Consider the following 12,655-nt stretch of genomic DNA (forward strand, 5'->3'; position numbering starts at 1 on the left):
TTTTCTGCTGACATATTGGGACAATCTTACATGGCACTTTTAAGTGCTTTTTCTTAGAGGAGGATTGGTGAGAACATCAATATCTGGGTGTCCCATTCAACCTCTCCTCTTAAACAAGCTTCCAATTATCAGTAAGACTAGCAACCTCAATAAATTTGAATCTTGAAGTTTTATTCTATCCTTATTTTCTGACTAACAGTCACTCAGTGATAGAAATTCAAATCTTGAAGTTTTATTCTGTCCTTATTTTCTGACTAACAGTCATTCAGTGATAGTCAATTAAAGCTAGAGAAACAGATGTATTTTGTTCTGTAGGCACACAGCATCTTAGAGACAGCATTTGTTGTGGACCAACATCCAGAGTACACACAGATGATGCTAAAGCCACATCTGGTCCCTTTGAAGCTATGCAACCAAGTTCTCCAGCACAGCTGCCAAGGAAAGTCTTCATGTCAACCAAACATCTGGAGAAGACACCTGTCTTTCTCAGGCATTGCTGTTCTCTTGTGGGTGAAACCATAGACAGCTTATAGGCATGAGATGTCCATGTTTCCATTCCTGGACATCTTATCTACCACTTAGTGCATTATTTCTAGATTCAGAAGACTTTAATAATTTCAGAGAGAAAACAGCCCAGGCATATGTGTGACAGTGTGTTGGCATGTTCTCTGTCCATCAGCTTCCTGGCAGATGAAAAAAACCACGTGCTGGCTTGCTTTGAAAATTTAATTTTTTCATTTATGCTTATTGCATATGTGTTTAAAAGTATGCCACACTTTAATCAATGGCAACTACATAATAATTTACAAAGTTGCATGCAAGTCCCTTCTCTAAGTCTCACTGTGTATGTCTCTTCATGAATGTGGTGTCATTATAGTTATCCGTGAGGTAGGTACATTGCAAGCCTGGGACCTCGTGAACCTCTCTCCTGCCGATTGAAGCTAATCTCTGCATATTCCACATGTAAGTCACTCTGATTCAAAGTATGCTCCTTCATTTCAGCTAGAGGCACTGGGGACTGAACTTGGGGTTTCATGCATGCCAGGCAAATGCCCCATTGAGTTACAACCCCACCCTTTCATTTGAGTTTCCAGTCTGCTAAAGGATACACATGGCCACCTGGCATGATTATGTAGGCAACTTCAAGAATGTGGATCAGAGATTCTGCCAGCATGCCCAACGTTCTTGATCATTTGAGAGGTTGTGTTTTGAACTTGGTCAGATGAAATCTCTGTGTTTATGATTAATAAATCTTTCACTTACCAGTCAAGATCATGCTTGGTAGGACCAAAATCAGAATGCAAATTCCTGGCAGTGTCCTCATACAAGGCATAGGTGGGAAATACGAAATAAGCACTTTTTAAAAAGAATCTTTCCTAATCAAAAGAAAAATGACCATGGAGTCCAACAGTGAGGGACAAATCGTGTGAGTTAAAGATTATACCCAATGCTATCCCATCCCTTTCATGAAGCAGAAATATAATGGCCAACAGATCTGGGTTTGTATCAAGGCTGTGTCTTACACTCAATGTGTGACCTGCAGAAAGTTATTGTACAAAGATTTGCCTCCAATATGTTGTGCAACAAAAATAGATTGAAATGAATGCTTATCTGTCTAGAAAATATGGACACCAGAAGAAGGAAGAACCATTTTCGGGGTTTCTGGATAGCCAAGTGATTACTGTGTGTCACGGGCTTCTTTGGAGCAAGTTCACAAATGTGACCAACGGGTCCTGGCTCCGAAATGCTGCCTTCCTCCTCTGTTCTCAGCCTGCTGGCTTTGGTTCGCAGCTTTCGGTTCCTTACCTCCAGAGCCTGTATCCACCTTTTCCCCATAGGAATTAAATAAGAATCTGACAGGCCAGATTTAACTTTGAAACACAGCAAAATGTGCTTGGGACAGATGTTTTTGAAGGGGAAGCCTGGTGGTTTCCTACATGACTGCCCAGAGTGATGCTCACAAACGGTGCTTTCCAAGAAAGCTTCATCCGTGATGAGTGTCACAACATGACATGACATAGCTGTTTACTTGCTGGGTCCGTTTGTTGGGCATTTCCCTCACCTGCGATTGTCTCAGCTTTCCAATAGGTGCTTATGCAAAACAGATTTGGGACCTAACTGTGTTGTGCCCCTGAAATAGCACACCCATCACAACTCTGACACGATTTCATTTTGAATTTAGCTTTGGTATACACTAAAGCAAAACTATAAATAGACCTTTAATAATATAGGTAGATGGAGTGTGTGTGTGTGTGTGTGTGTGTGTGTGTGTGTGTGTGTGTGTGTTCCTTCATTTTTGTGTGAAGAGAGAAACGCCAGTTTCTCTCCATGCCTTGACTTTGCTGCTTTAGAATTAAGCCCCAGGCCTTGCATGTGTCACATAGGCACTCTACCCCCTTTTCTTTTTTCTTGTTTCTTTACCCTTCTCTCCCTTTCCCTCCTCCCCTTTATCCCTAAGCCCCTTCCTCCCTCCCTCCCTCCCTCCCCTCTCCTTTCCTTTCTTTCTTAGAGACAGAGTCTCACTGTACATCCCAGGCTGGCCTGGAACTTATCATACTATTGCCTTAGTCTCCAGGTATTGGGGGCACAGATGTGCCCCTAGAAAGTGCTGACTCTCCCACATATTAGAACCTCTCCTGGACATACTTTGAGATGGAAAGAACAGACAAATAGATCCTTCCACAGCAACAGCTCTCTCCATCATTATTCTTACTAATGTGCCAGATCACATCCCCAAGCAACTGTCATACACTCTTATAAGAATCTATAAATTCTCACTTTTCCGTATAGATGGATAAATATAACACTTTCTCTTTAGAGACATCACAGGAGGGCTGCTTCCTCAAATACAGTGAAGTCTTACGAGGAACTAAGTCTGAGGAACAAACTTGAACTTTGTCGGGAGTCAGGACAGAAATAGCCACACAGTGGCTATGTGGTCATCTTTGGCCCATGTAGGGCTAGGCTCTGCCTTTTCCCTCAGTGAGGCCAGCATCCAAGAGCCATCTGGGGAACTGCCTTCAGCACAGGTTCCTGAAGCAGAAGGCCCCACAGATCACATGGTTTGGGTGCATTATCCAGTCTGTGGAGCATTAGCTGTGGAAAAACTCAGAGGCTTCCAGAAGCTTCCTGAGACTTGTCATTAAAGGAAGACATGAAAAAAAAATATAGCAGATGCAAAGGATAGGGTGAGGGTAACATCAAAGAAATTATTTTAACAGGAGAATGCATTGTAGGCTCAGAATCGTAGTTTGATGTTTCCCAAAGCCCCATCTGTATGTTATACAACTTGTCGGATTCCTTTTAGACCTGGGTCATTTTGCTACTGGTCACTGATACCCAGGGGAAACTTCTGGGAGTGACCAGCTCTTGGGAGCTGTGTGTAGATTTACACAGCACCCACCCCACCCCACCCCTTTCCTGAGCCAATCCACGTTTGCAAGATTTTGAAGCCCCTCCCTCTTCCTGCTCTGCCTCCTCTGCTGGCCTCATCATTGGCCTTCTGCCCCTGGGTCTGCTCTTTCCTTGCGCTGTGAAGGTCTCTGGCCCCACCCCGTCCCCAGCCCTTAAGTCCTGAAGCTCCTGGGCCTTTTTGCTAACACTGTGCCTCTAGTAACAGCAGTCACCAGGCTATCTCTTGCTCTTTCCATGACATCTTCAGGTCTCTCTCTGCCTAGAGCATGGACAAGCTTTTGACTCCAGGCACAATACAGCTGTCTACACAAAGGTCTCACAGGTCCCTCCACCCAACCCTACTGGAGTTCTTTTAGACCTGGAGTCTCTCCAGTTCATTTTCTTGTCAGAAGAAAGCCATCCTTGTGCTGGTATTAGGAGGTGGTCAATCAACTACATGGGCCACCTGGGTGCAGTCATTAGCGTTCACTGTTCCTTAAATCCAGCTGTGACCCATCACTGTCCCCAGCCTGTGGAACTCCTGTTCCCACGAACACCCAAGATTCTGACTTCCAGACATGACATTGCTGCTGCATTCCTGACCTCATAGCAGCTTTGATTACCTGCACAAGGGTTAGACCATCAGTCCCTGCTGGTGCGGCAGTACGTCTCGCAGGCAGGTAGCTGTGGTAGGCTGGGTGGCGTTGACGATAACCTTCTCCTCTGGTATCGTGCTGAGGGTGGTTTCTTTATTATCTTAATGAAAGGCCTCCTTGGTTGGTTCAGGGATGACGTTAGTGCCTTTCTTCATCTCTTCCTCCTTTTCTTCAGCTGAACTAATTCTGTCCCCCAAGTCTTCTAGTGACTACTGCATTTGTTTTGTAGGAAGCTAAAGAAACTCTTTCGGAAGCTGAAAGATGAGACAGAACCTGGAGAAAGTGACCCCGACCACTCAAAACGCCCAGAGCAATGGGACCTGGACTACAGCCTTGAGCCATACACTGGGCTGACTCCTGAATACATGGAAATGAGTAAGAGCCCAACTCTTTGGGTGGCAGGTTCAGATGAGGGGCTGTGGGGAGGAGTTAGGGAATGGCTGCGCAGCCTCAGACTCACTGCCCCTTTAGGGTTTCACAGCCCCGGGATGGTGGCCTTTTCTCCTTGGGTCTCCTGTGCTCTTCTGTAAATAAAATGCTTGTCCTTCCAAGCTAGAAGGGAAAGAGTGAAATCTACAATTTAAGAACACAGTTTCCATACAGGAAGATTACGGCCATCCTGTGACGTATAGTTATAGTCTATAACTGATAATAGCTGATCGTTTCACATGTGGCTTAGAAGCTAGGAGTTTCTCATTATATTCTTTCTGACTTAGATTAGCTGCCCTCAAGTGGCCATGCCAGAATAACCCCGATTTTCTACTGTCATGAATGTTTGGTAGATTTTCTACTGGCATGAATGCTCTAATGCAGTCTACAATTTCCTGTGCCTTCTTGAAGTCTTGTTTCATCAAGATCCATTTGCTCAAGTGTGAATAGATGATCAAAAATATGTTCATTATCTGATCATTGCTTCATTTTTTAAAAATATTTTTGGATTTACTTATTTTACGTGTAGGAGCACCTTGTCTGCATGTATATATGTGTGGAAGTGCTAGCTCCCCTGGGACTAGAGTTATAGATGGTTGTGAGCTGCCATGTGGGTGGTGGGAGTTGAACCTGGTTCCTCTACAAGAGCAGCCTGCGCTGTTAACCACTGAGCCAACTCTCCACCCCCTTTGGTTCATTTTAACACAGCACTTTCTGAAAGGAGTAGACCAGTCTACCAAGCTACAGGAGGTACGAACAAACCCCGCAGTGCCCTGAAGTCATGTGATATAGAAGAATTATCAAAGCACCTTACACTTGAGGGTCCAAACCTTCTTGTGTGCTTTCTATTCCAAGCTCTGGAGCCGAACGTTGTGGGTTGGGTATTAGCTTTGCTCTGGGCGATGCTCCTTCCGCAAAGTCATCCAGGCCAATTCCCCTTCCTCCTGGGTATCATCATTACCTATGTGCTTCTCTCCCTTAGCATTCTGTTTGGTACCCACACCAATGGGATCTTACTGAGTTATTGCTCACAGATCTGCTCTTCAGCAGACCCAGCCTGTTGGGTTCTAAAGAGCAGTGAAGGGGGCTATGGCTCATTCACCTCTACATCCCCCAGAGCCCAGCATATTTCCTGGCGTAACAGGGACTCAATGTATATCACAACCAGATGAATGCATGGATGAATGACTTAAAGAGCATGTTTGCTAATTACTGAGGAATTTTTGTTAACATAAATAAGTTTGTCATAATAACTTTAGGAGGCAAATGAAACTTCATTTTTAAAGGTGGGCTTCGTGGAAGGTGGATGAGGATTCTCTGCTACAGTTTCCTTTTTTAGATATAAGGTTGAACTATAGACCTGGAAGGTCTCCTCCGGTTTCATCATCAATAACAGCAAAGAGCACGCTCTAAGGAAGAGGGTTGGAAATACAAGCGGCCTCATGGTCACAAACCAATGTTGTTTGACAAAGGAAAGCAAATGGTATTAGTAGTTTGGGGATGGGGAGATTTCTATTACAGACCTGGGATTAGTGGAGAATCCTGAAGATAGACATCTAAGTTCCCACCTCACACAGGATGGAGAGGAATAATTATAAAATCTTGGTCATTAAAGTAACTGAACTCTTTACTTCCCTTGAAGAAATGGGCCACAAGGGTCATAAGGCTAGGGAGGTAGTGGGGAAATGAAAGTGGACACATTTAATTATTCACTCATTTTGTGGAGCACCCAACTTGTATTAAACATCTAGCAGGAGGAATAAACCCAGAAACCAGGACAACCTCTTCACCAGTTCAGATTGTCATTGATATTGATTGAATCAACAACTCTATTGATACTAAAATAGTCTTGCTTGGAAGAGTATGCCAAGCCTCTTTACTCCATTTTACTGAGCATGTCAGTCATGTCAGAAGCATTATAATATATCATTATATATAAACAGAAGAACAATGGTGTCTGGGTTGTGTCCCTTTTTATTCTGACATGTCCTCTTCACTCTTCAAAGGAGGCCTATTCTATACACAATCAAAAACAGGACTGTAGAATGAACTCCACCAAACCTTACCAAGCAACATAGAGAACATCCTGGAGTCAAGCTGTGGGGCTTCCAATCTTAACTGAGCAGCCTGCTAGCTACATATGTGTCTCTGGGCTTAATGCTCAAAACAAGTCAGGCCTAATTTTCCCATCCAAGAGGTGGGTTTGGTGATATCTCCTACCTCCTGATATGGGTGTTAGAGTTCTTGTGTCCTGGAACAAAGAGATGAGCACAGACTGAGGAGAAACAGAGAAAATTTATTTTTAAAAAGATAGACTTCCAAAAGGAGGCAGGAGGCCAGAGCAGAGAAAGAGTTTAGTCACTCAATTGGTAGTCACAGCACACAGGACAGGGTAGGGTCATTTTCATAGTAAAAGCTTTGGGACTCCTTTGCCCAGTGTGGGCATTTCCTTTGGTGCTGTGTTCTGTGACAGGCACTTCTACATGATACAATTTCATGGATGACATGTCTCATTAGCATCTTAAATCTTCATCCAGGCTTTTTTTTGTTTTAGTGTTAAAATGATCGCAGGTCACTTTCAGGTACTCTGGAGAGCCTTTGCCTCTGAGCCAGTGGCTGATAGTTCTATCAAGTCTCAGCTGAGGGTGGGGGGAGTGGGAGGGGAGTGGAGGAGACTTTCCAAGCTTTCCAGGTTCTGTTTCTGGGCTAGGCCTCTGCTTGGTAAGTCTGGAAACTCCTGTGGCTCTTCTTGTCATGTTTCTCTAAACCCCACAGCTCCTGTCTAGTCACATGATCAGTACTCTCTTCCAACCAGGGATTCAATTACCTGTCCTCTGACATCGCCCCATCCTCTCCAAGTGCAATTCAAATGTTGAAGTCAGAGGCCATCACTGTGGGGCTAAGTGAATTTCTTCATCATTCACAAGGCCCTTTGAGGAAATCTCACTTTTCTTAGTCCCAAACTTAAATCCTGTTAAACCCTAAAAAGAACAGAGGTGCTGGGGATTGTAAGGTTACTTAATTTTTTACTTGCAGTGAAATTCAGAAGGTATTTTGAAGGGCTACCAGTCACTAGTCTCTCTTGCTCTCTGGAAGTGTCCACCAAAGCTTGCAGGAGTCCCCCAGCTCAGGGGAAATGCAGGGTTCTCTGAGCTCACACACTAGGGCTTCAGAGCCCTGCAGCCACATCTGAGTTGTCTCACGACATTGCTAAGTTTGGGTTCCTGGGCTTAGGGGGAGTAGTCATGAACTGGTAGAGCGCCTTACTCCATAACCATTAGTGGTACTCAAAAGCAAAGTTCAGGCTCAGGCTGTCCCAATAGACTAGGCTTTGCCTCCCATCCCTAAAAGCCAATTAAAAACACAGTATCAGTGAAAAGCAGAAAGGGGGCTCACTCAGCCAGCGTGGCCACACTGAGGAAAGGACAAAGAGATCCAAGGACACATACCCATCCCTAGACGATCTCTCCGATGACACATGCCCATCCCTAGTCCATCTCTTCAAGGACACATGCCCATCTCTAGCCCATCTCTTCAAGAACACATGACCATCATCCCTAGCCCATCTCTCTAAGAACACACAACCATCCCTGGCCCATCTCTCCAAGGACACATGACCATCCCTAGTCCATCTCTCCAATGACACATTGCCCATCCCTAGCCTATCTCATCAATGACACATGCCATCCGAACTGGGTGGAATTTCTTTCTAGGAGACACGCTCTCTATTTGTATGGTACCAGGCTCCAAGCTTTTTGTTTCTCCTAGCATGAGACTTGGGTAAATTTTATTGTGTGTGTATATGTGTGTGTGTGTGTGTGTGTGTGTGTGTGTGTGTGTGTGTGTATGTGTGTGTGCCCATATTTCTTCATAATCTTATAACCAAAAGGAGGGACACTAGTGTCTCTTTAGAATATCTTTGTTCTTGTCTGGAAGGTTGTACGGTGACCCCAAGTCCATCTTTAGGAGGACTGACGTGAGGTTTAGGTTTAAAAAAAACCTAAGAGATACACATGATCAAGTGATCCTCGTCAAGGTGTGGCCTCTCCATTGTTGTCTCAGCTCCTGTCCTTCAAGATGGTGGGATAAATTGTTCAATTGTTAATCTGTTACTATGTGAAGGTACAGCCTTGTCCTCATGGGTAATTGTCTTGTCTAGAAGGATGGTCCATCCTACTAGGCTTTGCTCTTCCTGGAGTTCAGGGTGACTCAAGATGAAAGGTTAAGGACAATATCTCAACTCTGTAACTTCAGCTGAAGTACAGACTCAAAATGAAGGCAGAGAAGCAAGGCTTTTGGCCTGCTCTTAGTCCCCTCCTGGGCCCAAGTGAGCAGTCAATATGCTTATTAGCAAAGGCAGCCCCACCCCCAACTTTGCACCGGTGTTATTAAGAGAGAGACTATTCAACATGATCCCTGGCACCTTTCTTGTTAGGCCACCTATCCCTCACTCACTTTGCCTCTGCTAGCAATTTTGAATTCCTGGGGAAGCCTTAAGCCTTCATCCTTTCTCTTTTGTGTTACTGCATGCACAGTCAACCTTGTCTGCCCGGTTCCTTTCCCGCTCTTTTCTCTTAGTTCCCTTTTCACTTTTTAGACCAGCTCTTCTAACATGGGCAGCCATGTGTGCCCTTCTTAAGATCCTTCAGTGCTGCTGACTTGCCCCAGCGTGGCATGCAAGAGCATGCATGAACTCACTCTCCTCTGACTGACCTTTCCTTAGGGCATGGCTGCATGGTGGGGTCACTCACACCACATCTGCATCTGCTTGTACTAACCTAGCCTACCTGTCCACAGGCTCTTGCAGAGTTGTTCAGCCTCAGACATGTTTGCCCTTGGAAGCGTTTTCTGGTTCTGCAGACCCCAGTTCCTTCCCTGCTTATCTTCACCCATGCCCTTTGAAAATGCGCTTACTTTGTCAGCAAAGACTGTCTTAGTCTTCTAACTCATACCCCTCCGCACAGGTCCTGGAAGGTAGACCAAAAAGCTTAACACAATCTTGAATGAAGAGCTCTGCACCCCTCCTTCCAGCCATGGTAGAGAAACAGAGCCCTGCTCCTCATTATCTCAGGATACATGGGCTTCCTTCTTTCCCTTGGCCATATTCAGATATATCTTTTCCCCCAGAATGTGATTCCTGGGGAATCTGTATTTCTTTGGGGTCTATTGTCTCAATAGTCTGGTAGCTAAAGAGAAGGACCCAAGAGTCCCCCTTAGAGCATCCTCTCTTGCCAGGCTGGTTATGCTCTTTCCTCTCACCTTCCTCTTATAATCCACTGCCCAATCATTAAACATCCTTGGGTTATAGGAACCACCTACTTGACCCAACTCAGGTGGCTCATCTCCCTTTACCACCCAACATGTGTTTTCAGATTTCCTATGAGGCAGGGAAGAGCCCCAAAGGAATGCCAGAGGAAGCATTTCTAAGCTAGTTCCCTTGAGATCTTGAGTGCTCTACCTCACCGTCCTCTAGTGTTTGTGACCTCCAGGTCCCTACCTGAGAAAGCTTACCTTTTGTTCGTACCTGCTCGCTCTGACCTGGTTTGTTTACAATGTCTACATGGTCCTCTCCGGAGTATCTTTGGAAGCCATTACTACTGTGCATCTTCTTGGCCCCCTATGACTGGCGCTTTTTATCCTACAGCCTGGACACACCGGCTTGGCTTGCTGCTGCTGGTTGTGGTTTTGTTCTTTGATTTGGTCACTCTGGTGTTCAAGAGCACATCTAGCCTCTCACTCCTTCCCTAGCCAACGTGGCACGTTCCTTTTGTTCTGGAGTTCTCCCAGTCTTTTCAGTCATACATGCAAAGCCATTTTATGCTTCTGGCTCCATGAAGCATCCTTTCCCTTTTTATTTTAGGCCCTTACCCTGCAGGATTTCAGAGACACTGCTTTCTAAACTAGAGGTTCCCAATGGTAAGACATTCACAAGACTCCACAAGAACAAGGCTTCCCCGATTTACAAAGTGTTGCCCAGAGCCTCTCACAGCGTGAGCACTGAGAACATTCTAGACAACCCCTGTAATGGAGTCTCTGTGTAAATGAGGGTATCCGTTTATGTCCTGTCTCCTCCTCTAGATTGCAGGCACCTCACTGCAGGTCAAGCCTCGAGGATTTATGAGCTGATAATCCAGTGCGTGGATTATCAAAAATGTGTTATCCTTGTTTCTCCTGTTCTGCCCCCTTACGCTGCTCCTCCTCCTTTCATGCCCCCCTTCTCCCCTTCATGGCTGCCTGCTCCCCTCCCCCACCCCGGGCTATTATTCCCTCCTTCCCTGAGTAAGCCAGGGAAATAAGAGAAGGTGTAACATGAGCCCATCCATGCATGCACTCCTACATGGCAACTCTGGGAAACGAGAAGGCCAAAGCCGACAGACATCTTAACCTCCTGGGGAGTAATAGTTTCTGCCACTCCTCTGGATGGCTAGTAAACCTGGTGACAGAGTCACCGTTCCTTTACCTCTAATTTCTCCTCTCCCTCGTCCTTGGAGCAAAGTCTGTCACCTCTTGCATCTTTCTCTGAACAACGTAAGGCCCAGTGATCACCCTCCGTCCTTTGTGCGTGCCCAGAGTGTTGCGTGTGTCGGGTGAGGGTCTAGCTCTGCCTCTAGCTGGGAGAGCAGCCTTGGGCCTGCCCTCTCTCTGGGCCTTTCTTCTTCCATCACAAGGGGAGGGAGTTAAACCAGAGGACGCGTTTCCCTAGATGTGACACGACCCACCTGTCATCTATGGTCAAAGCTGGTGGTGCAATGTGTCAGAAGTGGCGCATAACTAGCATTTGGGGAGCAAGATAAAATTGGGTCAGTGTGCTCTTGCTTTTTCAGAGCGCCGCCTGATGCTGAGTGACAGCGGAGAAGGTTCCCGATTCTCCAGCGGAAGCGAATGCTGCTTCTCATTCTGTGAGGCAGCGTCCTAAATACTGCAAAGAGTTTCAAACAGCTGGGCTGGAACTCCAGGCTCCTTCTGATTCTGGTGTCTTCCTTTATGTATAACTGCTAAATAGTGCATTTCAAACCCAAGAAGCTGGAGGCTATGTGAGCTGCTCAAGGTCATCCCAGTGGCTCACTGGTGGAGTCCTCTCTCCGGACCATTCTACTAGAGGTTTGGATAAGGCCTGATAAAGAAGAGGAGGGACCGAGGGGAGTGTGCCTCCTTCCTTCCTTCCTTCTCAACTGGCTAGACCTCCCCAATGCCAGAAGGCCACTTGTCTCGGACTTTGAACCAAAAATGAGAGCTATGAAACCAAAGCTGCCCACTCCCACTGGTGTGCCTGACATGGTGATCCTGGGCCTTGCTCTCAGCTGTCAGCTTCCTTCCCAAGATCCCCAGGACCACCCAGGCAGACAGGAAGTGTGCTGAGCCCACTACAGCCTGTCTGGTGTAATGGCAGGGCAGGTCATCAGTGAGGGGCGGCAGCAGGGAGAGATGTATTATATTTACATTTTTCTAAATGGAGCTGGAAGCCTGGGGTGGAGGTGGGGGTGGGGTGGGGGCAGCAGGTCTGGGGGAGGGGCCTGAGGTGAAGGGGAAGCTGGAGTGGGAAGACTGGAAGTCCTTCTGAGGAGGAGGAGGGAGCTTCCTTTGGGCAGGGTGGATGTGGGGATGGGCTGGTTCCAGACAAAGGGAAACCTGAGAGTGAGGGATTACTGGAAGAACGTGAGGGGAGCAGCACGCTTTCAAGGGAATCTCCAATATCAAACCCTCTTCCTGAAGAGCTTACTAAGAAAGACTTCAAGGGTGACTTCCCCTCCCCCACCTCAGGGGAGAAAGAAAGCTGACCCAGGAGCAGGCCACAGCATTAATCATCACGGTCCCCCACCCCAGAAGGAGGCTTCAAAGCTCTTTTGCCACAGGCCTCTCACAGCCCAGTTATGGACTTTCCCCTAAGGACCTGATGAGGAGAAATTCCTCTGCTGCTGTAAGAGCTGCAAGCTAAGTTCTCCAAACACTTGTCGCTGTTAGACTTAGCCTACAGAGCACAACTTGGCAGAAAAAAAAAAAAAAAAAAAGAACAAAACAACAGCAACAAAAATGGAGTCCCAAATTTAATCCTGCAGATGACGTTTAGTGACAAGGTCCAGATGAAATTCTTGATAGAATTTTATTGTCATTTTATCTTGATAAATAAGCAATAGCACTGTGAGTTTTTCCCACCTGAAGACGAGGCCTATATTCAT

General features: G+C 46.1%; 1 protein-coding gene across 2 annotated transcripts in view; it reads left to right on the plus strand.

Moving 5' to 3' along the window:
- Positions 1 to 12,655, plus strand: part of Ano2 (anoctamin 2) — a 347,394-nt gene that overhangs the window by 302,803 nt on the left and 31,936 nt on the right. For both annotated transcript variants that reach the window (XM_052721782.1, XM_052721784.1), the window contains one exon: positions 4,279 to 4,424. In XM_052721782.1, coding sequence (XP_052577742.1) covers positions 4,279 to 4,424 — 146 coding nt within the window. The remainder of the gene's footprint in view (positions 1 to 4,278; positions 4,425 to 12,655) is intronic.

The sequence above is a fragment of the Peromyscus californicus genome, unplaced genomic scaffold, assembly GCF_007827085.1.
Source record: "Peromyscus californicus insignis strain IS unplaced genomic scaffold, ASM782708v3 Scaffold_6__1_contigs__length_162567912, whole genome shotgun sequence".
Lineage (NCBI taxonomy): Eukaryota > Metazoa > Chordata > Mammalia > Rodentia > Cricetidae > Peromyscus > Peromyscus californicus.